Source organism: Colossoma macropomum, unplaced genomic scaffold, assembly GCF_904425465.1.
Source record: "Colossoma macropomum unplaced genomic scaffold, Colossoma_macropomum, whole genome shotgun sequence".
Classification (NCBI taxonomy): domain Eukaryota; kingdom Metazoa; phylum Chordata; class Actinopteri; order Characiformes; family Serrasalmidae; genus Colossoma; species Colossoma macropomum.
In genome coordinates, this window is record NW_023494804.1 from 33,291,134 (window position 1) to 33,314,570 (window position 23,437).

Sequence of the window (23,437 nt, forward strand, 5' to 3'; positions counted from 1 at the left end):
CAAAGGCTTCTCAAGCGATAGTTAGGATTCGGTCCTCCGTAGAGATGGTCCGAATAATTTGAATACTCAAGTATTTCTTTGTTACTTTGCTATTCGATTCTTCAAGCTTTGGCTTTTGCATTAGTAATGGATTTTAAAAAAGATTTAAAGTGATAGTTACTGTGTGGAAAAGGTTAAAAAAAAATGTACATAGTTGGTTTAATTGAGGCATCCACGTTGTCTTGCCTCAGAGTGCACCACTTTTTTTTGCAGCCACTGAAGCTAAAGGAGCAAAGAAGCCTGAGGCAGCATGTGTAGGAACACTTAAAATCAGGGGTTCTCAACGTTTTACACCTCGAGGTGCACCAATTTACAACCCCAATTCCAAAAAAGTTGGGACGCTGTGTAAAATGTAAATAAATGTAAATAAAAACAGAATGCAATGATATGCAAATCTCATAGACCCATATTTTATTTACTATAGAACATAGAAAACAGATCAGATGCTGAAAGTGAGACATTTTACCATTTCATGAAAAACATTAACTTATTTAGAACTTGATGGCGGCAACGCATCTCAAAAAGGTTGGGACAAGGCCATGTCTACCATTGTGTAGCATCTCCTCTTCTTTTTTTTCTTGTTGTTCCTGAGCCCATGCAGTGGTTTCCAGTACAGAATCATGCCTGTTTTTAATGCAGTGTTGCCTGAGGGCCCGAAGATCACGGGCATCCAATATTAACCGTCAACCTTGTCCCCATTGTACAGGGATTTCTCCAGATTCTCTGAATCTTTTGATTATATTATGTACTGTAGATGGTGGGATATCCAAAGTCTTCATAATTTTATGTTGAAGAACATTTTTCTGAAATTGTTCCACAATTTGTTGGATGCAGTTTTTGCAGATTGGTGAATGCCTGCCCATCTTTGCTTCTGAGAGACTCTGCCTCTCTAAAATGCTTTTTTTATACTCAGTCATGTGAGTTAGTTGCAAATTGCTTCTCCAGCTGTTTTTTATTAGTACCGCTTACTTTTCCAGCTTTTTGTCGCCCCGTCCCAACTTTTTCGAGATGCGTTGCTGCAGTTCTAAATGAGTTAATATTTTTCATGAAATGGTAAAATGTCTCACTTTCAGCATCTGATACGCGTTCTGTGGTCTATTGTGAATAAAATATGGGTCTATGAGATTTGCAAATCATTGCATTCTGTTTTTATTTACATTTATTTACATTTTACATAGCGTCCCAACTTGTTTGGAATTGGGGTTGTACTACTAGAAAGCATTAAGGCCCACAGGGAAACAACTCAGCGTTTTTGCTTAAAATTATAGTTTTTGGGAAGTTTTCAGCACAGCTGTTTTTGCCTGCCAACCCCCACAATGCTGGATGCCTATCAATGAACATAAAAGACCAACAGATTAGGCTAATGTAAGCTTATTTTATGCCATTAATCAGGCTGAATGGTGGCAAATTAAGTGGAATGTCAGGGGGGAGAGCGTTTCTAGTGGCAAGGGTCAAAAAACTGACGAATCTGCTTTGCCGTACCATTTTTGCAGTTAGTTAAGTCAGTTAGTTTTTTTTACTGATATGAAAAATTGCCATCAAAGCTCACTATGGACCACAGGACCCCTTAGTATTGGCCTGAGGACCACCAATTAGTGCTTTATGGCCCACAGGAACCCTGCTTTAAATTATCAGATGATTTAAAAAAAAATGCTTGGTGCAAAATATACAAAAAGAAGTTGGTATGAAGGTACGAAAAGAATCATCTCAAATATGTAAGTATAGTGATACTTATCCGAGTACCATTAGCCTCTGGTGACAGCAACACTAAAACAGAGGAACTCAAAGCCTTTGAATCTGTTTGTTGTGGTGAGCTCTGGAAGCAGATGAGTAGGGGAGCACTGGCATATCTACGTCTGCCTCTAGGATGGTCCTCCTGTCATTCAGGTGTTCTTGTAGCTCAAAAATGCTCCAGTTTTCCACTCCATTCCTTTAGCTCTGTTATGGCTGAGCTGAACTCAGCCTGCGTATCATCCTCACTGCTGCTTTCTATGAAAAAAAAAACAACTGGCAAACTAGGCAAATACTCAATAAAACAAATAAAACAACCAATTAAAACTATAACCATAGTGGAGATCATCAGTCATTCTGATTTGTTACACCCTTGGTGTCTCTGAAACATAAAGCCTGTTATTGTACCAGGGAGCTACATTTGCAGCCTCTACAGCAACATTGGCTTCAGCCTGACAAAACATACTTACAGTTAAGGTTAATTATGAAGTGTAAATATGATGATAATGTTTTTTTTTCAGAATAAGTATTTGAGTACTCACTCAAATACTATAGTATACTAATACTAAGTATTCAGAGCCTGTAAAATGCTGTTTGGGCCACACCTAGGCCCAATCCCATTTCTTATTTTTACCCCTACCCCTTGTTTTTGGGTGTCTTCTTGCCCCAAAAACTGAGATATAAGGGCGAGTGGTTGAAATCTTCCCTCTGAAATGGGACCCTCAAATGAAAAGAACATTACTTCATTAACAGCTACTAGAGCTGCTCTGTGGGCGACGCTGCCAGTCTGCAGTGACAGCAGAGGAGGGTAAAGTTCAGCTCCTCACTGCTGGGCTTTAGTTACATTTAGGGCATCATATGCTTTCAAAGAGGGGGGCAATTATTTATTATCACCCACCCCCAATTCTTAGGTGATTTGAAACTGAAGTTAGCTATTCTCAAGCTTCTCGTTCGAATTTTCTTGTTCTACCTTAAGTGGAGCAGCAGCAACATTCTGGCACTTCAGGTAGCTACCGAGACATCGGCATACTGTTCGAGATTTTTTATGCTTGTTATGAGGAAAAAGACCAAAATACATTAAAACAACATTAAACTAAGATAATACAATGGTTATCATAATTATTAAGGAGAAAATTCTCACTTTTGAAATGAGGTTATTAATTAAAAAGCAGTGAAGTAAGCATTCCAGTAATTGGTGTAAACCTGTAATTGGTCCATATATTATCCCCTGATGTTTATATAGGTTCTAAATGCATTTGGCCTGTAATGGCACACTGGAAAAGGTCTCTCTCTCTCCTGGACAACACTGGAGACTAGCATGTTGACATGTACTGTAAATAACGGAACGGCTCCACCTTAAATAGAGGCACTGTTTGCGGTATTGGCAGTTACTAAGAATAGTGCGGTCTCCTCTCACATCCTCTTTCATATTAGCTCTAAAGCACAAGGATGCTTGAAATTACTGTGTACGCTTCTGTGTTTAGTTTAGCACTGGACGCTCAGTAGCTTTTATCTTTTACTTTCACTTTCCTGTTGTATGCTTCCTGGTAGACAGAGTTCCTCATCAGCCCCACTCATTCAGCAATTTATTATATTTATTTATTTTCTATTGGTTATTATACAGTTTCACAGTAATAAAGTTCAATTTCAGCTGTATTGAAACAGCAGTTGCTCCAGCTACCAACAACTAACAGTCTTACTGTTACTGTTATGCTAGGAACTGGTGCGTTTGGGGAAGTTATAGTTGGTGACACTGCTGTGGTGCCTTCTGGCTTTTCAGCCTCTTTTAAGTAGCGTTTTAGTTCAGACCATTAAAAGCGAGACGGAGTCGACCAGGATTAGGCAACACTGGATTAAGACCAAAACCAGATTAAGATTTTTTTTTTTCTCAGAATATTAAAAATAGAAAATTGAAATTAATTTGTAATTTATCTTAACTCTGCATTCTAAATTTTAGAATGTGGCATATACACCGATCAGCCGTACAATATGACCACCTCCTTGTTTCTACGCTCATCATCCATTTTATCAGCTCCACTTGCTATATAGGTGCACTTTGTAGTTCTACAGTTACAGACTGTAGTCCATCTGTTTCTCTGCATACTTTGTTAGCCCCCTTTTACCCTGTTCTTCAGTGGTCAGGACCCCCATGGACCCTCACAGAGCAGGTACTATTTGGGTGGTGGATCATTCTCAGCACTGCAGTAACACTGACGTGGTGGTGGTGTGTTAGTGTGTGTTGCGCTGGTCCGAGTGGATCAGACACAGCAGTGCTGCTGGAGTTGTATTATGTGTCAGTAGTAACACTGACCGACTACATGTTTGTAAAACGCTATAAAAATCATTGCAGGTTTAGGTTTTTGTTATTCTTATTATTATTGTAGCTTTTCATGTGGCCCAGCAGGTTCTACTTTGTCTGTTACATAGAAAATATTTGCCGTAAGACCCACCCTAGTGTTTACCTTACAAGTAAAGTCAGCATATACAGACTACAGACGTCACATGGCATCAGCTATCAGTGCGTTTTTTTATGAGTATGAGTAAATGAGCATGGTATCGGACAGATACCCGATACCAGTATCAATATTAGTGCACAGTGCATCCCTGGTAATAATGAATCCATCGAATATTAACTGGGACAAAGTTATCATTTTCCTTTTATCCTTTGTGGCACAAAGACACAGACACTGGGTAACAGCCCATTCTGCTAAACAGAAAAAACAGTCCAACTCACAGCAGAAACCCTACAAAGAATGCACTGTCTGTGTGAGTGAGAGCATGATATTGAACAGATACCTGCTACCAGTATCAATATCAGTGCATCCCTAGTAATAATGCTGTGCGGCTGTGAGTTTGAGGCTCAGCTTGGAGCTTTGAGCATTAAAAGGAGTGAACAGACCACAAGCGACCAATAGTTCTCTGAAATACGGCACGAGTTATGATGTATATGTTTTCAAAACGCAACTGGGAAGTATCCTAGATATACAGAATGTTATTTAGGCAATAGAACACTCGAGGGAGCGTGTTATCATGAAATAACATCACGGCTGTGATTTGGTCGCTGTAGATCATCACAGCCGTGATGTTATTGGCGATAACACACTCCTCGAGTGTTCTATTGCTTTTATACAACGGTTAAATAAATAAAGTAATAAGTAAATAAACTGGGCCATTGATATGTTTTAACGTTAGCAGTTCCTTCACCAAATTATAGTTCCTTAACGAGCAGCTTGTTGCTACGTCAGAGTAACGAGCTCCGCTCACTCGCTGCACAGCCGGCAGTTCGTCCTCCAGCTCCACACAGACCAACTGACAGTTTGGGAATTTAGTGTCGTCTCATCTTCAGAGTCTGACCAAATCGGCTGTCGGTCAAACGTGATCTTAAGTGTTTCTGTTTGTGGCAAAGTAAGAAGTAAAAACGTTCAAATGGTTTGAGCGTCTCCTACAGTTGTCAAACTCGTTGCTTAGCAACCGTTTCTCAGCAGAGTGATAGTGTTTGTGATAAAGCCGTGATGTTATGGCGAAATAACAGCACCGTTAGAACACTTCTCAACCAATCAGCTTGCGTGGCTGGAACTAACTGTTGTATAATGTAAAGTGTATGTAATTTAAAATAATTAAACTAATCAACATTTATCAGGTTTTTTAATTGCGTATCATCCCAGCCCTGTCTGTTAGCCTTTGTGTCTTACTGTAAGAAAGATCAGCTGTAGGGATGGGCAATATGGCAAAAATACAACATCACACTTCTTCAGGAAATTTTCACGATGCTCAGTGTGTCACAGTATTTATTATTTTGTTTATATATCCGTATAAAGAACCTTTGGTGCCACATTTTGTTTATGCCACGTTTCACATACTGCACTGCACTAAATCCAATTGCATGTGACAAATGGAGGATTTTAAATACACGTTAACTTAAGTTTTAATTTCCTTTTTTTAATCAGGAAATTCAGTACTGGAGTATTTGTGATGACTCCAGTGGCTTTGTGTACTCCTGCGTCGTGGTTCCCTGACGTGTTTCTGAAACTAATATTTGTGGATTGTGTCAGTGTGAGTGCTCGTACACTGTTGGTATGGGTGTTAATGATGTAGGCCTTCGGACTCCCCACATCCTTACAAGGACAAGAGAAACTCTCTTTCTGCGAGCAGACCACAACGCCCACACACACTAATAAGGCAAGGGGAGTGGGCAGGGGTCTGGGTCTGTGTCTGTGTAAGGGAGGGAGGAAAGGAGAGAGAGAGAGAGAGAGACGGAGGGAAGGAGGGAGTATTATTTCCTGTCGCTCCTGCTCTCATTTCCCCAGTCCAGCCCTCGCTCTCCTCGATACTGTCAGTCTTTTCCATATTGCAGCGCTTCTGAGAACCGCTTGATAACTACTGGATTCTGAAGCTTCATATTAAGAGGAAGTGAGATAAAAGCTGAAAAAAAGCTCTTTTTTTATTCCTCTTTCTTTCTATTCTTTTTATCTTTTGCCCTTATTCGTATAACAAGCCGAGGGAGAAGAGCACATCCTTTTAAACCCTCGCTGTTTGAGCGAGCACGGCTGTTTGGAAAGCTGCACATAAATGACATTCTGAAATTCCCACCGGGAGGCTGAATATTCCTCTCATCAGTGTTTCCGTTTTTTTTAAAATATCCTGTTTATTCCTCTTCTTGACAAAGGGAGCTGTCAGATGAATTATGTTTTAGTCATTACTTCTTACATGGTAGCTGTGTATCCAGGGAACTTTAACCTCCCGGACTGTAGCCAAACCGCAATTCTCTCCTCGCTTCTCTTCTCTTTTTCTCTTTGTTTTTCTATATCCCTCTCTCTCTCTGTGCTGTGGGTGTGTGGTCTGGACAGTGGTGGTCATGTGGCAGTGCAGTGTGAGAAGCTTTAGCAGCTGTCTGAAGGTTAGCTGCGATAAGTTAACAGTAGCTAAGCAGGAGGAACTGCGGAGGCCGGTGTTTACATCGCTACAGTGAATTTACAACATTGCACAGTTACCATAGAGTGACTCAGGCAGTAAAAATAGGCCTAGGCATCATTTTTTAATGATTCCATTAGCAGTTTGTACAGTAAAGTGTTCATTCTTACAGCAGGAATAGTTAAACTAACTATACAGTAAGCTTTGATGCGCACTGAAGCGTATTTGCTGAAGTATTAATATTAATCACATTCGCTTTTCGCTCTAGCCCAGACGACTGGGTGCCTTTACTCTGGCTGTAAAAAGGAAATGGATGGCCTGAGAAAGAATCCTGCACTCAAATATAAATAAAGTATGGTGCTGAGTGAGGGAGTGTGTTGCCCGCACATACACATACACACAGATGGGGGAGGGAGGATGCGCTGTGGACAGAGGGAAAGGGCCAGTTAACTGCTGTTTATATTTAACCCATCGGGGAGCCTTAGAGACAGACAGCTGAGACTGGGATCACCCTGTGTGCATGTGTGAAGAGGAGGAGGGTTAAACAGTCTAGTCCAGAGGTCGGCAACCCAAATGTTAAGAAGAGGCATTTTGTCCTTAGAACAAAAATCTAATCACATTGGGAGCCTCAACATTTTATGTCCATTTTACCATCTTGGCTGTAAATATGTCTCAGTATGTACTAATGTCCCAATAATATAGGCTAAAAAAATATAATATAAATGAAAAAACAGACTTACTCTGCTCTGCTTTAACCTTCTAGGTCTGCTATAGCCGCTTTTCTCGCATCTCAGGCAGGAAGCTTTTCCGCAAAAGTAGAGTTTCTCAGCGTTCGACTTTTTACGAGGCTGAAGTCGCTTCTCATTCGCAGCTTCTTGTTTAAATTTCTCCGTTCCTCCTTAAATGGTGCCTGAGTGTTGTGCCAGAATGTAACTGCTGCGCCATTTAAGGTGGAACGGGACAGTTCGAACGAGAAGCTGGTGAATGAGAAGCTTTTTTAGTGTTTGGCAGTTTCTCGCTGCAGACTAAACGTATCAGGAAGCCAGCTGGGAGCTTATAAATGCAAATAGGTCCGTTCGTCTCCAAATTATCGATGTTTTTCTTAAGTCTTTCTCTCTGCCTTTTCGTTAGCTACTAGCTAGGTGAGACTGTTGTGTGCATTGCTGTGTGACCAGCTATACGCGTGTCAGTCTTCAGGGTTAAAGGGTGAATTAGCAGATGTATGCCCAGCATTTAAAAGCCACATGTCGCTGACCCCTGGTCTAGTTTGTCAGTGAATTCTTGATATCCATACATGCAAACTCGTCGCCTTTGGCTAAGATTTGCCATGGTGAATGTGCCATTCACTGTGAAATGTGTGGATTTGAAGAGTACCCCAAATAGGCGTGGGCAATATGGCAAAAATACAATATGAAAATTCAAGAAATTTTCATGATGCACAGTGTCTCCTTATTTTTTGCCCATATAAAGAATCTCTGGTGCAACTTTTTTTTTCTTCTTCCGTGTTTCACTGCACTAAATTCAATTACATGTGACAAATTATCCTCTTGATGTAACATATGACATAATTCATCACTGTAGCGATAAATATCGTCATATTGCCCAGCCATGCCCCCAAACACAGCACAGCAGCAGTTCACTGTCATTATTCAGCCAACCCACAGATGTAGTATTTAGTTTTTATGAGCTAATCAGAAGATAATGTTACCTGACTGCAAGAAGAGAGGCACATTTCATGAGCGGTGAAGTTGGTTTCATTTTCACATATTCGAGTTTATTTCTTTAGTAGCTTTCAAACGATGGGCAGAAAAGGTTAATGTGTAAACTGCCATTATTAGCAACCAAGACAACAGTGTTCGCTTAAGTTTGCGTCTGAAATTGATGTAAAACAGGTTTATTTCTGTCATAACAGCTACGAGAGCTAAACACCCATCTGCAGATTACATTGAGGGCAATCATCAGAATGCTTTTTGGGGCTCAAAATATATGCGTAATTTCATATACATGCAACATTTTTAATAAATAAATTAAAATATCCACAAATCAGTACAACATTTGGACTAGGGATTGTATCATTTTTACCAGTCGACGAGTCATTCAAAAAAGTCGTCGGCTCGTCATCATTACTGCATTTAAAATAAAAAAAATGCTTGTTCAGGATTTGTTTTGTTAACAGTTAATAAGGGCTGGTTCTAGTGGCAGATGCTGCGGTTCGAGGTGCGAGATGAGCACTGCAAATGTTTTTCTGTTGTATTTCAGTAAGTTTCAGCCACAGACATGCACAGACTAGACTGCACGCCAAAATCACCACAGCTCTCTGATACTCACCACTCATAGAGAATTAAAACCGGCTCTGTTCTGCTCCGTCTGATGGGAAAGAAATGACTGTTAAATGCTTGTAGCGTCAACTTACCAAGAAGCCTTTCAGTGCGAGATATGGGTCTAGCCGCTGAACCAGGAAGCAGTCATGATGTCCCATTTTAAAATATTATTGCTAAATTGAGCTTTGAAGCCATAGATAGCAAGCAAGCAATATATCCTCATGCGTTTGCTGACCGGTACTCGAAGTCAAATGGCCCTTTCCTATCATGGTTCTCAAAACCTGCCTGGTCTGGCCTACGAGCCCCTATTTCAGTGCAGCCTTACGCAGCTTGCAGTGGGATGGGTTTGATTTTTGTGTAGGATTTTCACGCTAATAAAGTACTTCGTGCTTTATTTAACAGGAGAAACTCATTTCTGTTCTCTCCTCTTGCCTCTTCACTGCAGCTTTTACCACTGCTGCACTGTCCTCGACAGGTCGGCTGCTGCCCACAGTGCCAGCTAGAGGATTTATTGGTCGACTAGTCTGTGCAGCCTTAATTTGGTCATGACTTGTATTTGCATAGTTGTTGAACTAAATTATACAGCAGTTACCCCTGTGTTTTAGTCTCCAGGTGCAGCAGAACCTTTCCTAGGAAAAGTTTTCTCATAATATTCTCTCTCAGGAACAATATCGCCGGACCCTACTAGAGGGGACTGGTTTTCAGATCTTGTCACCTTTTTTTCCACTGCTCATGAGTTCTGCGTAGCACTACTTGTGTTGTGCAATATATCAAAAGATCAATACTTTTTCAATACTACAATGTGGTAAACAATCTGCAAACTTTTTAGCTACGTTCACATTACAAGCCTCATTGTTCAAATCAGATTTTTTGGTCAAATCCGATCTCTCTGACTCAATGGTTCTCACTCGTTTAGGTAAGTGATTCAAATCTGTCATTGATGTGACGAACCGGCGTCCTGAAATGACCCGCATGCGCACATCCTACTCAGTAACGTCACGTGAATGAATCACGTTCATCATCAGCACAGACTAACGAGCAGAACGAGCTTCGCTGAGAAGATAATTAACTCTGATCAGCTCTCAGCTTCATTATTAGAGCGAGACGAAGGAGAAAAAGGTGAGATGTGTTGCTTTTCCACCGTTTACAGGCTTTAACTTCTGTTCGGCGCTGTTGCCATGGTAACGCTGAATGATGGCGCACGCGCAGTGGAAAAAAAAGCACATGGATTCTGATCTGAGCTTCACATTAAGGTTGCATGGCCACGAATCGGATACGTATCTGATCTAGGACCACATATGAAAGTGGCTCAGGTCGGATTTGAAAAGATCAGATTTGTGTCTCCACGCAGCCCTGAAAACATCAGATCTGAGTCACATTATGGCAAAAAAATCATCAACCTGGTAATGTGAACGTAGCCTAATGCAGATCACATTACTTTTTTGAGTAGTGCTTCTGGCTGCGCATCTCTCTCTATCTACGTAACAACGACAGCATGGCTGATAAGCAGGGTGCTGCTAGCAAAAACAAGCTAAACGTAAAAACATAACCTTTGTTTAGTTTGTGTCATGCTAATTGAAGGCCCACCTTACTTTTGAAGAGATTGGTCAGCACAGAAAAAAAAGCACCCGTAACGTAGGCTGCTTGACTGTTTTGAACTCAGGGGGCTTGCAGCACTCTGCACAAAAGACAGCTGTGCAAGGCACATAAAACACAAGCTGCCCAGTGCGTAAGTAAAACGTCACTCTCGCACTGAAAACAATAGAAAAAGGAGCCTCGGTCTGAAAAAAATGCATGCAATGTGTTGGTGTAAGCATACTTACTGTACAAGCACACTGACGCTTATTGCGCTTCATGTGTCAAATGTAGTGTGAATTGTTTTAACCTCTTATTCACCAGGGTATATTTAGGTTTTTCCATCTGAATTTACATGACCAAATCGTAAGGCAAATTATTCAGTAACTGCATGAAATAAATATAAATTATTTATTCTTTGTAAAAGCTCCCCTCAAATGAACAGAACATGTGTTTTATGATCACACATATTGATATGTACAATTCACTGCTGAAAGCCAAAAATCTTAGACGCTCTTTGTATTTTTTTATAAAAATAATTTTACAGAGCAGATCACTGAAGAGACGCCATCTGTTTATAGTTTATAGCCCAGATTTGTAGGAAAAATGGGTTCAGCTTCTTTTATTATAAGGGTTTAAAATCACATCACCCATCTATTTGACTGGAAAGAAGACAGTGACAGCTCTCATACGACCCCCACCTTTTGAATGTAGCTTATGAAGTATGAAAGTTATGAAGAATATGACGAAGTGCGTTTTGGAACCACCAGTGGTCTCCTGGAGTTGAAAAGGTTAATATGCAAAGAGAATAATGTTCAGTTATTTGTATTGTTATTTAGCAGTAGAAATTGTGTATTGGTGCCTTCCTAAATCAGAGATACCCACTACATCATGGCTGTACTAGCAGTAATTGTGATGTTTATTAGTATTAGACTAATGACCTTAGCTCAGCACAGTGGTGACAGGCCTAGATAACGTACTGTGCACAAATAGCTGCAAGTGACCTAAGTTTTGTCAAACCACCGTTGCTTCCGTTTGGGACTTGTAAAAAAGGAAGTTTAAAAAAAAAGGCCGCTCTGAGAGTTGCATCGAGATTGTGGTCAGTTGTGTGTTGAATGTGTCCGTTTTCTGTTCTGTTTAGTTGATGTTCTCTAACTGCAAGGCATCTCTCTCCATGTTTTTCAGAGATGATCACGGCTTCAGTCCGCTGCACTGGGCGTGCCGCGAGGGTCGCTCCGGAGTGGTGGACATGCTCATCATGAGAGGAGCACGCATCAACGTGATGAACCGCGGAGATGACACCCCACTCCACCTGGCTGCCAGCCACGGACACCGTGACATTCTGGGCAAGGTGTGAAAACGCTTCACACAAACACACACCTGTATCTGGTAGCCTGTTATATTCTTCGTGAGGTATGAACCAAAAAACTGATAAACACACAGACATGCATCTGTTGGCCAACCACAGCCACCAGTATCATTCTCAGAAACAGCCCCTCCCTTAACACACACACACACATTCACACTCATACTCAGACGTGCACCTGCAAGCCGACAGTTTGCTATTTCCACATTGTTAATAAGCTTGAAACATTTTCCACTCATTTTTGTTTGATTGTAACTGATGCATTTTCCCTCGAGGATCAATAAACCACGTGTATGTATCTGCTGAATGTGACTATGTACCATATAAAATGTCAAACGATCACAAACTCGATTTATTTAAATGTTTAGTTTACTGCACACCATTTTGCAGAAAGACCGTATTTAATAACTGAGATGATTTACATTTGATTCGCGCTGGTGTGCAAAAATTTGGCCACCCCTGGTCACAGATTTTCATTTTCAGAAATAATTTTTCATAGATTTTCTAAAAAATTTGATTTGCGGGAAATAAGTACCAGTCCTCTACTGTAAACTGGGATGTAAAACGTACACTTTTAAATCAGTTAAATATTTCATGTTTAAATTCATTTTTAGATAGCATTAATCAAATAAAGTTGTACTGCAAATGTATGAGGCAAATATAGGTGTATATCAAGCTGCATTCAAGTACAGCACAAGTGCACCTTGACATATTTACGTCATAGAATTGCAACACCGGTCTGCCAAAATAAAAACAACACTGCTGATTTCCTGATTTTGATCTTTGTAAGTTCCAGTTATGCATCCTTAGTGTTTTTCCTTTTTTATGTTAATTTTAATTGTGCATTAAAATTTGCAAAAAATGACATGTTTAAGTTTGTGTCCTGTAGAGGGTGTGTTAACTTTTTCTTAGCATTTGACTGGGGGTGTTCAAACTCTTAAGAAATACATGCCTCTAAAATAAAAATGTGTGTGTGTGTGTGTGTGTGTGTGTGTGTGTGTGTGTGTAGTCAGACAAGCCAAACATATGTTATGTCATCTCCTCCTGCAGCTGATCCAGTGCAAAGCCGACACCAACGCAGCTAATGAGCATGGCAACGCCCCACTCCACTATGCCTGCTTCTGGGGCCACGACCTGGTGGCTGAGGTGAGTCTTCTGCCCCCTCTGCTGGACACAGTTTAGAACTACAAGCCTTAGACACACGCTGGTCATCGGTCATTACTTTAGGTCTGTTAATAATGTACATTTCATAATGAATAACAGTAATAACAACTTCATTCATATAATACCTTGTATGCCTTTTTTACCTTCTCCCAAATTTTTAGACTGTAAAAATGACTTCCTCACCTGTCTGTTCTGTCTCTCTCCTCCCTCCAGGATCTGGTCAGTAATGGTGCTCAGGTGAGCATCTGCAACAAATATGGTGAAACTCCACTGGACAAAGCCAAGCCACACCTGCGTGACCATCTGAAAGGTGAGCAATTTAAATGCGACTCGTAAGACATCAAGGATCAAGGATGTAGTAAGTGTTCTGCTTGCTTTGCATTGTGTTTGCCACATAATCGTGTTGCTTTGTTCAGAAATGGCTGAGAAGCAGGGACAGAGTCTGACCAAAGTCCCTTTCAAGGACACCTTCTGGAAAGGCACAACCCGAACACGACCACGTAAGCGCCACCACTTACAGTCTGTGCCTGTGAGAAACACAGGACTTCCTTTTATGTACTTCAAATTGCATCACAGTATTACACGCCATAGCTTAGACCAAATGTGTCACACTCTTGTTTTCACAGGCCACAGTACTACATACTTCAGCATTCTGCCTCATCGGCTAATTAGCCAGGCCTTCCTGTGAATTAAATTTGGAGTGTTAGATGAGAGAAAACACTAATCTCTGTGGAGTTGAGACCCAGAATGAACCCTGTTTGACATGGCTAGTTGAGACTGTGGTCCTTCTTTAATATATTTGTGTACTGTTGGTTTCATGACTGTAGGCAACGGCACACTAAATAAACACGCTGGCATAGACTACAAGCAGCTCTCATTTATGGCCAAGATCAATGAGAACCACTCTGGAGAGGTGAGCTCTTCTTAAACTGCACACTACGCAGCACTTGTAGTCACTAAAACTGTTATGAGTTTCTCTTAACACACATTATTCTCTGTGTGGTGATAGTTGTGGAAGGGCCGTTGGCAAGGCACTGAGATTGTGGTGAAAGTGTTCCATATCCGGGACTGGACCACCAGAAAGAGCCGGGACTTTAACGAGGAATATCCCAAACTAAGGTACACACACAATTTCCAGTAGATCTGTGCCAGGTAATGATATTTATCGTTATACCAAATTAGATATGATGTGGACTTTTGGATATTGAATAGGAAATAAGGGTAGAAAACAGGTCGGTTTTGAAAGCAGGTCACTTTCAAAAAAAAAAGAAAGCCGCTTTCTTGTGCTACTGTCTTAGCTCGCTTTCAGTTCACACAGAGAAAGGAGCCTAAATACAGACTACATGCTGCTCTTTAAACTGACAGACAGAGGAACCTCTTCCTCTGTCAGCATCTGTGGTACCGTTTCAGCACGGCTGGGTGTGTGGTAACACCACACTACCTGCTGTACCTGCCTAAACCTGAGAAAATAAAAATACTTTCTGGTGAAAAGGTCAATTTGTTTTCGGCATGGTTTGGTATTTTTGCTGTAAGTTACAAGTTAGATGGGCTATAGTACAAAATTAGTTCAAATGGCCGCCCCACAGTAAGAAAACTAATCTTAATAAAGATCATTTAGTTAAAGATCATCTTAAAAAAAAAAAAACAAGTGTTCAGACATTAGATATTATAAAAGGTTATGTTATGATCTATTTGAACCCAAGGCATTGATAGAGATAGTAATAAGCTAAATATATACAAAGTCATCGTTTATAAGGAGTTTCCATTGGCAGGTGTCTGTCCCAAACCCTAACTCTTAAATTTCAATTTGTGAAAATGACACAAAACCTCTTTGGAGTTTTTTGCATTTTTTTAACATCTTTATACATTTTTAACTGAAATATTTGGCTTCTTCATGAGTTTTTGAATAAAAAAAATTTTGTCAAAAATAGTGTACTACGTTTTCATGTCACTGCCAAAACACAGGGAGTTTTAGTTGGTATTTTAGCCACACCCCTGCATTTTAGAGCAGGAAGTGAGACTGCATCCTTGTCCCTCATAGCCACATGGTGGGCCATTAGATAGTTAGATCCCATTGTTTTGAAGTAAATTTGTCCCAAAGACTGGAAATCAGTGTGTAAGACTAAGAATTGTCATATTTTCTGCAATTAAGTAAATTTTTTTGTGTTTTAGTAAAGGTTTTTGAGTTATACTCAAAATGGTCATTACCGAAACAGTCACTACTGAAGCATTTGGTAGCGTTTTGGTACTGCTATGATTGTCTTATAACAATTTGCTTTTATAAATGAACATATAAACATAATTAAGGTGTAGTGTCACTCAATACAAAAGGATTTTAGTCTGAAGTTTGTTTTGAACTCTTGACTCTTCACCAGTTTGTTAGAATGATCCACACAATCTATATGTTTATATATTGTTTTGCTGTAAACCGTGTTTATAGCCCAGAAATCGCTTTTTGTCAAAGTAATAAAATGGCTAAAGCTTGTCCGTGTGGAATACTGTAACTGTAGCTGTATATTGTCTTTCTTCTTTTTTTAATAACTGATGTAACTACAGTGTAGAAATCTTTTAGAGCCCGGTTCATGTTTCATTAAGGAAGCCATTCTGTTTGTGGAAGGCTATTGCACAGCTATCAGCTATAGCAGTTTAACAAACATCTTAAAAAAAAAAAAAAAACACCTAAATACCATCTAAAGGGCTGATTCGGGACGTGGAATAACATTATGCATTAAAAGGAAATTCATTAAAACGAAACAGATTGAGAAACAAATTGTACTTTGTGTATCTTCGAGCCATTGACACTTGACTGACCATCGCGATAGATGGAAACTATCAGTGATTGATGAGGCCATTGTCAATCAGCTCAAACCTACTTTCCATGGCGTTCTGTTGTACATTTTCAGTCATTTGTCCTGTCACTACTCTGTGGTGTCTTGTGTTCTGGGCAAAATTTTCAAAGACAGCATTACGAACAACTCGAAAATCATGTAATTGTTAGGATAAGCTTAATTTGTGTCTGTGAAATTTGCCCTTAAACATTTGTCTGCACATTGTCATATTTGCATCATATATTGTCTACATATATATGTGTGTGTCTCACCCTGCTGTAGAATCTTTTCCCACCCCAACGTGTTGCCCATGTTGGGGGCATGTCAGGCACCCCCTGCTCCCCACCCCATCATCATCACACACTGGATGCCCTACGGCTCCCTTTACAACGTGCTGCACGAGGGCACTAGTGAGTAATGCTGTGTTGAGTTGTATTGTTGTTGTTTTTTTTGTTTTTTTTTTAAGGAACTGCTGTTTGTTTAATTTAAATGTTCCTGTTTGGTGCAACCAACTTGTTTGCTGTTTCACTGATATTAATAATATTACAACTTAAGTCTCATCATTGACTATTCTCGGTTTCTGCAGACTTTGTGGTGGATCAGATGCAGGCGGTGAAGTTTGCGCTTGATATTGCGCGTGGTATGGCCTTCCTGCACACTCTGGAGCCCATGATCCCACGCCACTATCTCAACAGCAAGAGTGTCATGGTAGGAGCACAATTTTCTTTTATTTATTTATTTATCTATTTATTTGTTTGTTTATAGTAGCAGTAGCAGCTGCTGTTGGAAACACCGGACCCCGAGACCACGGTGCTCACAGACAGGCGGGGCCAGTGGACACACTAGGCTTTCTACTGGGATGTTATGCAAAAGGCTAAACCAAGGCTAAAGAATATTGTTAGCCCAAGAGACCGGCTGTTCTTTCCTTATGTGTCTCTAACGTTTGCTCCCTTGACAACAATCTGGACTAACATTAGCTCAGACTGCAACTCACTGCACAGTGGGAGATGAGTCACTACTGAAAGAAGCCTGACTCAGCTTGTTGGCATGTTTTGCGCTGCTTTTACGTTGCATTATCTGCCTTATTTGTAGCATATCGGTAAAGCTAATACCTTAGGAAGAAGTCTAACTGGTATATGACCCACTACTTCTGTCTCCCCTCGTAAAACTGGTGTCTTAGATTTTGCTCCAATACTGTTACAGAGGCTGTGTTTGCATGCAGATATTTTTGCCAACTCGACTGAATACTTTCCGATTATAGATTAAGACTGAGGTATTTATTTGCTCACTCTGCTCAACAATCTGATCAACACATGCACACTACAAGTAATTAGACCCAAAATTATGCGCATGTGTAGAGAACCGCTTAGTGTAGACGTTACAAAGACAACAAGCATCGCGTGAGTCCAGTCAGAGTGAGATGAGTTTTCAGTTGGTGACCGTGTGTTTTTAATTGCTTTATTTATTTATTTTTTATTTAATTATGACAGACTCCGAAAAATTATCTTCACATGTACTTATTAAAGAAGCGGCGAGAGGAAGACGTCGTGTTCTGAGACGCGTAAGCTGGACGTCCGTTCCACCGCCATCTTTTAAAGATCAAAGCATAAACCTCGTCTCCTCTGCAGACCAGTTTCTGCTCCGCCATGTTGAACGTTATAAACTTTCACTATGACGTGACGAACATAATCAGAACGGACTTAAACTTTCCGATTGGGAATGTAATCAGATACAGACGTTTACATGGGGTGTGTCTCAAAACTAGTGAGCTCTCTGTGTAGCCGCTGTCTACATAGGCAGCTGTCTAAGTAGGCAGCGTTCCAACCGTCATCTATCCTTATAAGATAGATAAATGAGACGCTCTAGTTAGACAGCAGTGACGTCGCCGCTTGTTCCCGCCCACTGCACGAGACCGGCGTTTACTGACCTCAGCCGTCAGAATCACATTTAGCCAACATGGATCCTGCTCTGGCGGTTGATATAGCGATTTTAATTGTATTTGCTCTGAATGAAACAGCAAAATAGACAATAGTTGTGGTCAAACGCGGAAAGTATAGGCTATTTGAGCACCTTTATGACTAGAAAACAGATAAATACCCTAGAAAATCAGAATAGCTTACATTTGGAGATGACGTTGCTGCTCGTCGAAGCGCTTCTGCCCGCCATCTTCAAACAAAAGTTGCGCCGCGCTGCATCGCGGGATTGCCTCAGCGGCTGAGGAAACATCCGATGCTCTCTTGATATTTGGCCAAAATGACCTCAGTAGGCAGCATATTTGAGATATCTAAGAATTGGGACAGCCTTCTTGTCGGGAGCGCGCATATTGTGACGTAAAATGCTGTCTATGTAGAGCTCACTAGGTTTTGAGACACACCCATGGTTATCATTCTTCTATTGAACGGATTATTTACAGAATTACCCACCTTGTTCAATCAGATAGAAATTGTATTCCGAATGGCCTCAATCAAACTAGTCTATTCTGATTGAGGTGTATACACGGACGTATTCTATTCCGATTGAGCTATTAGTTGGATTACTAACGGAGCATTAGGCTGTATGTAAACACGGCTACTGTCTGTATTGGTGCAACTCTACACGTCAGTCTCCTTTTATTGTTACTCTGAAGCCCTTAGCGATTTGAATACTGTTTTGCATGTGTGAACTCACTCGCTCAGAAACTTATCACAGCCCACACCCACCAATAAAGGCAGCACGGTGCTCACATGCACGTGTACAACTACTTTGAAGGCATATTTTCTCGAAATGTGTCACTGACGACGTGTTGGGGTTGATAGGGTTTTACCTCACATTAGACAATCAGTGTTCCTGTGTCAGGGCACATACATAATCAGTATCTTTCCTGATCATCACACACTCAGAATAAAAGTCAGTCTCTCTGTTCCGTGCAGTCCTATAAGTCGGCAGGAAACTGTTGAAACATGCTGACTGAGAAGCTGAAACATGTCAGCTGTGAAACAAGACTATTACAAACAAAGAACTCCCACCATGCACTCCGTACTTGACTCAGATAGTGTCTAACGTTGTACCCTTTCACTGCTTGCATCCCCGTGCAAAATATATATATTTTTTTAATTTCCTGTTTGCACTCAAAACAGATTGATGAAGACATGACGGCCAGGATAAGCATGGCGGACGTGAAGTTCTCCTTCCAGTGTCCTGGCAGGATGTATTCTCCAGCATGGATGGCCCCTGAAGGTAATGCTCTTGCACTTATCTCTCTTACTTGTTCCTTTTAGAATTGAGCAGCTGTCTGGATCTCTTGAATGTGTTCCATGGACAGTATGCTTTCCTGATCTGTTCCCACAAAATGCTAATGACATTCTGAAACTCCCACAGGGAAGCACATTGTTCCTCCCTTGTGGTTTTTCCTATTTTTTTTATAATATTCTGTTTATTTCTCTTCTTCACAAGGAGACTTGTGCTTAAATTGATTATATTTTGTACATTAATTATTATGTGCTTATGTACGTTTATATACGTACGCCTAAATATGTACGCTTATATTCTTATGTACGTTTGACACACTTTCATCACTCAAATCTCCTTTTTATTAGACATGAAAACCTGCTACGACTTTGATGTCCAGTCAATACAATATTTCCCTGTGTTAGAGTAAATATGGTTTCCGAATCCTTTTTTTTTTTTTAAAATATGTATTCATATTCAGTTATCAGTTGTCTTGTAAAGCCAGTAAGATTTGCACTGGAAAGTTGTCCTCTGGCATAATATATTGTAACCGTTCAAGTATAAACCCAAGTTCTCTCTCTCTCTGTTGCATTTGTTCTTTCAGCCTTGCAGAAGAAGCCAGAGGAGATAAACAGACGTTCTGCAGACATGTGGAGCTTTGCTGTGTTGCTCTGGGAGCTGGTCACCAGAGAGGTTCCTTTCGCAGACCTCTCCAACATGGAGATTGGCATGAAGGTAAGAGGAAGTTTCAGACTGTTTGTGTATGCTTACATTTATCTTACTTGTGAGTGCTTACAAATGTTCTCAGCCGTATCAATACAAAGTTAGGGTTTGTTTTTCTTCACTTATCCTCTTCTCAAGTGAAGCCAGTTCAAAGTTTATTTGTCATACGTCGATTGGACGTCTGTACATCAAAATGCTTGTGGTGAGTCTTGTACTCTCTACAGCTCTACAACGCAATTTATACAGAAGAGAAGAAGACAAACAGAACTAGAAATGCAAAAATATACAATATATGAACAAATATGCATCTGTGCAAATATAAATGTATAGGATTGGAGATCCTGTACATTTATATTTGCCCAGATGCGCAGAGTATCTATAACAGTGTCTATATCCATGATCATAAAGTGGCAAGTGAAAATCGCCCATACAGTGACAACCGAAAAAAGTAACAGCAATGACAGTAATTTAACTAACGGGGAATTTCACTGCTTTTTTGAAATTGATTTATACAGAAATCACTGAGATGTAAACAAAGTGATGTGAAATTGTTTATTGTAGAGAAACTTGTCCAGTTAGATTTCTTTACATTGGTGGTGATGGGAACCAGAGGTCGCAATGTCTACAGTGCAGATACAGCCCTTACACGTGTCTGCTGACTTTTTAGATGTGATGTTGATAATGATAAAACAGCGGTAAACCTGGCTAAAATATGTTTGGGTACCTCTCTACTTTTTGCATAATGGAATGAAAATTGTGCATAAAACAATGTCTCAGGCATCAGGCAGCATAGTCTTAACCATTTCATATGATTACTTCGTATGAGGTAGCTTTTAGACACATTAACCACTTTAGACATCTGGTCTACCTATCACTACTGCTGTTAACAATTCTGGCTTGGTAGGTTTCTCTAGAACCTTTTCACCTCAAACCACTCCAAATGACTTTGTTTATATCTTAGACATCTAATTATGCAGAAATGTAAAAGAAAATCAGTGGAATTTCACCTTAAATGTATGATTTCATATTTCATATACTCTCCTCCTTCTCTCTCTCTCCACTCACTAGGTGGCACTAGAGGGTCTGCGTCCCACCATCCCTCCTGGCATCTCGCCCCACATCTGCAAACTCATGAGAATCTGCATGAACGAGGATCCGGCCAAGAGGCCCAAATTCGACATGATAGTGCCCATCCTGGAGAAGATGCAAGACAAATGAACGACCCTGCCTGAGAAACCACCACCCACCCCCAACATATGCACACCTCCCCTGCTCATCTAACCCCCCCTCTCCTTCCACCACCACACCCTCCTCAAATACTGAGCTCACCAGTATTGCCTTAAACTCGCCATTCACCAAAGTGCTCTGTGCCACTGTAACCTTTCAGCAATCAAAAATGCGATTATACTTTACGCACCGTTGGACTGTTTAAGCGTTATCCTCCTGACCTCTCTCTCTCGTAACGTGCTTTGATATGCAATCAGTGGATGATTGTGAGTGTTTGTGCGTGTGCATGTGCGTGTGTCTGCCTGTTTTCTCTCTGTAAAGGGGATTATGGAGCTAGCCCCATTTATTTCAATGCCTCTACACAGCCATTAAATCAGTGCGTGCTGGTGATGATGAAGACGCGACGCAGTGAATGTACTGTAGCATCCAAAATTTTAACTAACCACTAGTCCCTCCATTTCATCACTCATCATCATTGTAGTCCTTCCATAGGGCCATATTTCCTGGGTGTTGCCTGTGCATGCTCCAACCCGTGCTTTAAATTGTGTATGTTTTCTACCCCTTAAGCCACAAAGGGACTGTTTCTGTATTAACTACACGCAAATGCAATGAATATTAAGTCATTGACGTAAGCTATCACACCAGCCTTATTCCGTTCAGCAGCTTTTTAGCAGGTTTCTTCCTGCCAGGCCCAAGTTTTTTTTTTTAATCTTAATTTAACTTTTACATACGCTGAATGATTTGCGGAATGCAATAGTTATTGCCAGTTTTATGCCTTACCATGCGACGAGTTCATGCTAAAGTGGCCGCAGCGTCATGGTAGCAGTCGTTACTGTATGCCTTCACTTATTTTAATGGTGGGATTTCCTGTCGTTTCAAGCGATTGCCCTAGGCAGGGAGGAAAGAGGTGTTTTCCTGCTGCAAAGAAACAGCGCTCTGAACCTGTTATCAGTGCATGATTTTCGCCCTGCTGTTTCCTCTTTCACTAATGCGTCCACGTCACCTAATCCACATTGTCCATGTTGCGTGCTGAAGTGTAACGTCCTATACATTTTATACTGTATTCGTATATTGTATGTTTTTAGCATGGGGGAGATCAGAGAACCCATGCTGCTGTATCTTTCTGCACACACTACATCTATGAACTAGCTTCTGCTCTGCTTGTACTGTCGTCCACAATCAGCTTGTCGGTATATAAAGAGCCAGAGAGAAGAAAAGATGATAAACATCCCACACAAAAGTTTTAAATGCATATATTACAAGAATAATGACTTTATTTTTTAACTCTCTAGGTTAAAACAGCTGTCATGGAGAAAAAGACTTTTATCTTTTAACTTAAGCTCCCTTTTTCTCTGTTTCCCCCCTCATCTGAGATCTTGAATTAAATCTGTGACCTTTTGTTTGTTATTTTGGAGATTTGGGCTGTTTATATTTTATTCATGTTAACAGACGTTTACTAAAGGAAGACAAGAACAAATAAAGTGTTTTGGCCTTGCTTAGCCCATTGTGTTTGGTTAATCAGGAGACTGAATTCTGATTATATCATATGTAGTAGTATTATTAGCTGTAAGTGAAAGTCATTCTTGCTAGAGTGCTTATTCAAAAGGTAGATGGTGGGACAAAAAACAAAAAAAATGGAAATGATTCATGGTCATCCAGCAGTAGGTTTAAAGGCCCATACCACATATCCATACATTTGTCTTGTAATTTATTCCCCCCCGAGGTCCACTTGTGACATAGACTACATTATACAACAGTTAGTTCCGGCCACACAAGCTGATTGGTTGAGAGGCGTTCTAACCGTGCTGTTATTTCGCCATAACATCACAGGTTTTTCACAAACACTGTATCACTTTGCTGAGACGCCATTGCTAAGCAACGACTTTGACAGCTGTTGGAGACGCTCAAGCCGTGTGAACGTTTTTACTTCTTACTTTGCCCCAAACACAAAACGGACACTTTTAAGATCACATCTGACCGACAGCCGATTTGGTCAGACTCTGAAGATGAGACGACACTAAATTCCCAAACTGTCATCACCACTGAGCAGCTTTTCAGTCGGCAGCTGTGACAGAAGAACAGCTAAACAACCTGGAATCAGCCAGAAATGAACCCAATACCATTCGCCAAACTAAATGGGCTGTAAGATGCTTTACAGACTGGCTGGAACAAAACAACATTAATACTGATCTGGCAAAAAATGACAAAACTGAGCTAAACTTGATATTGTGGCAGTTTTATGGCTCAGTCTGTACCTCAAAAGGCGAGGCTTACAGCAGACTGTGCAGCGAGTGGGCGGAGCTCGTTACTCTGATGTAGCAACAAGTTGCTTGTTAAGGAACTAT

The 23,437-nt window shown here is 40.6% G+C and overlaps 1 protein-coding gene across 1 annotated transcript in view; it reads left to right on the forward strand.

The window, feature by feature from the left end:
- Positions 1 to 22,718, forward strand: part of ilk (integrin-linked kinase) — a 30,197-nt gene extending 7,479 nt beyond the window's left edge. The window contains exons 3-13 of the mRNA XM_036594618.1: positions 11,763 to 11,928; positions 12,994 to 13,089; positions 13,321 to 13,417; positions 13,524 to 13,607; positions 13,935 to 14,020; positions 14,117 to 14,226; positions 16,218 to 16,345; positions 16,522 to 16,643; positions 19,052 to 19,151; positions 19,747 to 19,877; positions 20,934 to 22,718. Of these exons, the coding sequence (XP_036450511.1) occupies positions 11,763 to 11,928; positions 12,994 to 13,089; positions 13,321 to 13,417; positions 13,524 to 13,607; positions 13,935 to 14,020; positions 14,117 to 14,226; positions 16,218 to 16,345; positions 16,522 to 16,643; positions 19,052 to 19,151; positions 19,747 to 19,877; positions 20,934 to 21,083 (1,270 nt within the window). The 3' untranslated portion in view covers positions 21,084 to 22,718. The remainder of the gene's footprint in view (positions 1 to 11,762; positions 11,929 to 12,993; positions 13,090 to 13,320; positions 13,418 to 13,523; positions 13,608 to 13,934; positions 14,021 to 14,116; positions 14,227 to 16,217; positions 16,346 to 16,521; positions 16,644 to 19,051; positions 19,152 to 19,746; positions 19,878 to 20,933) is intronic.
- Positions 22,719 to 23,437: the final 719 nt, after the last annotated feature.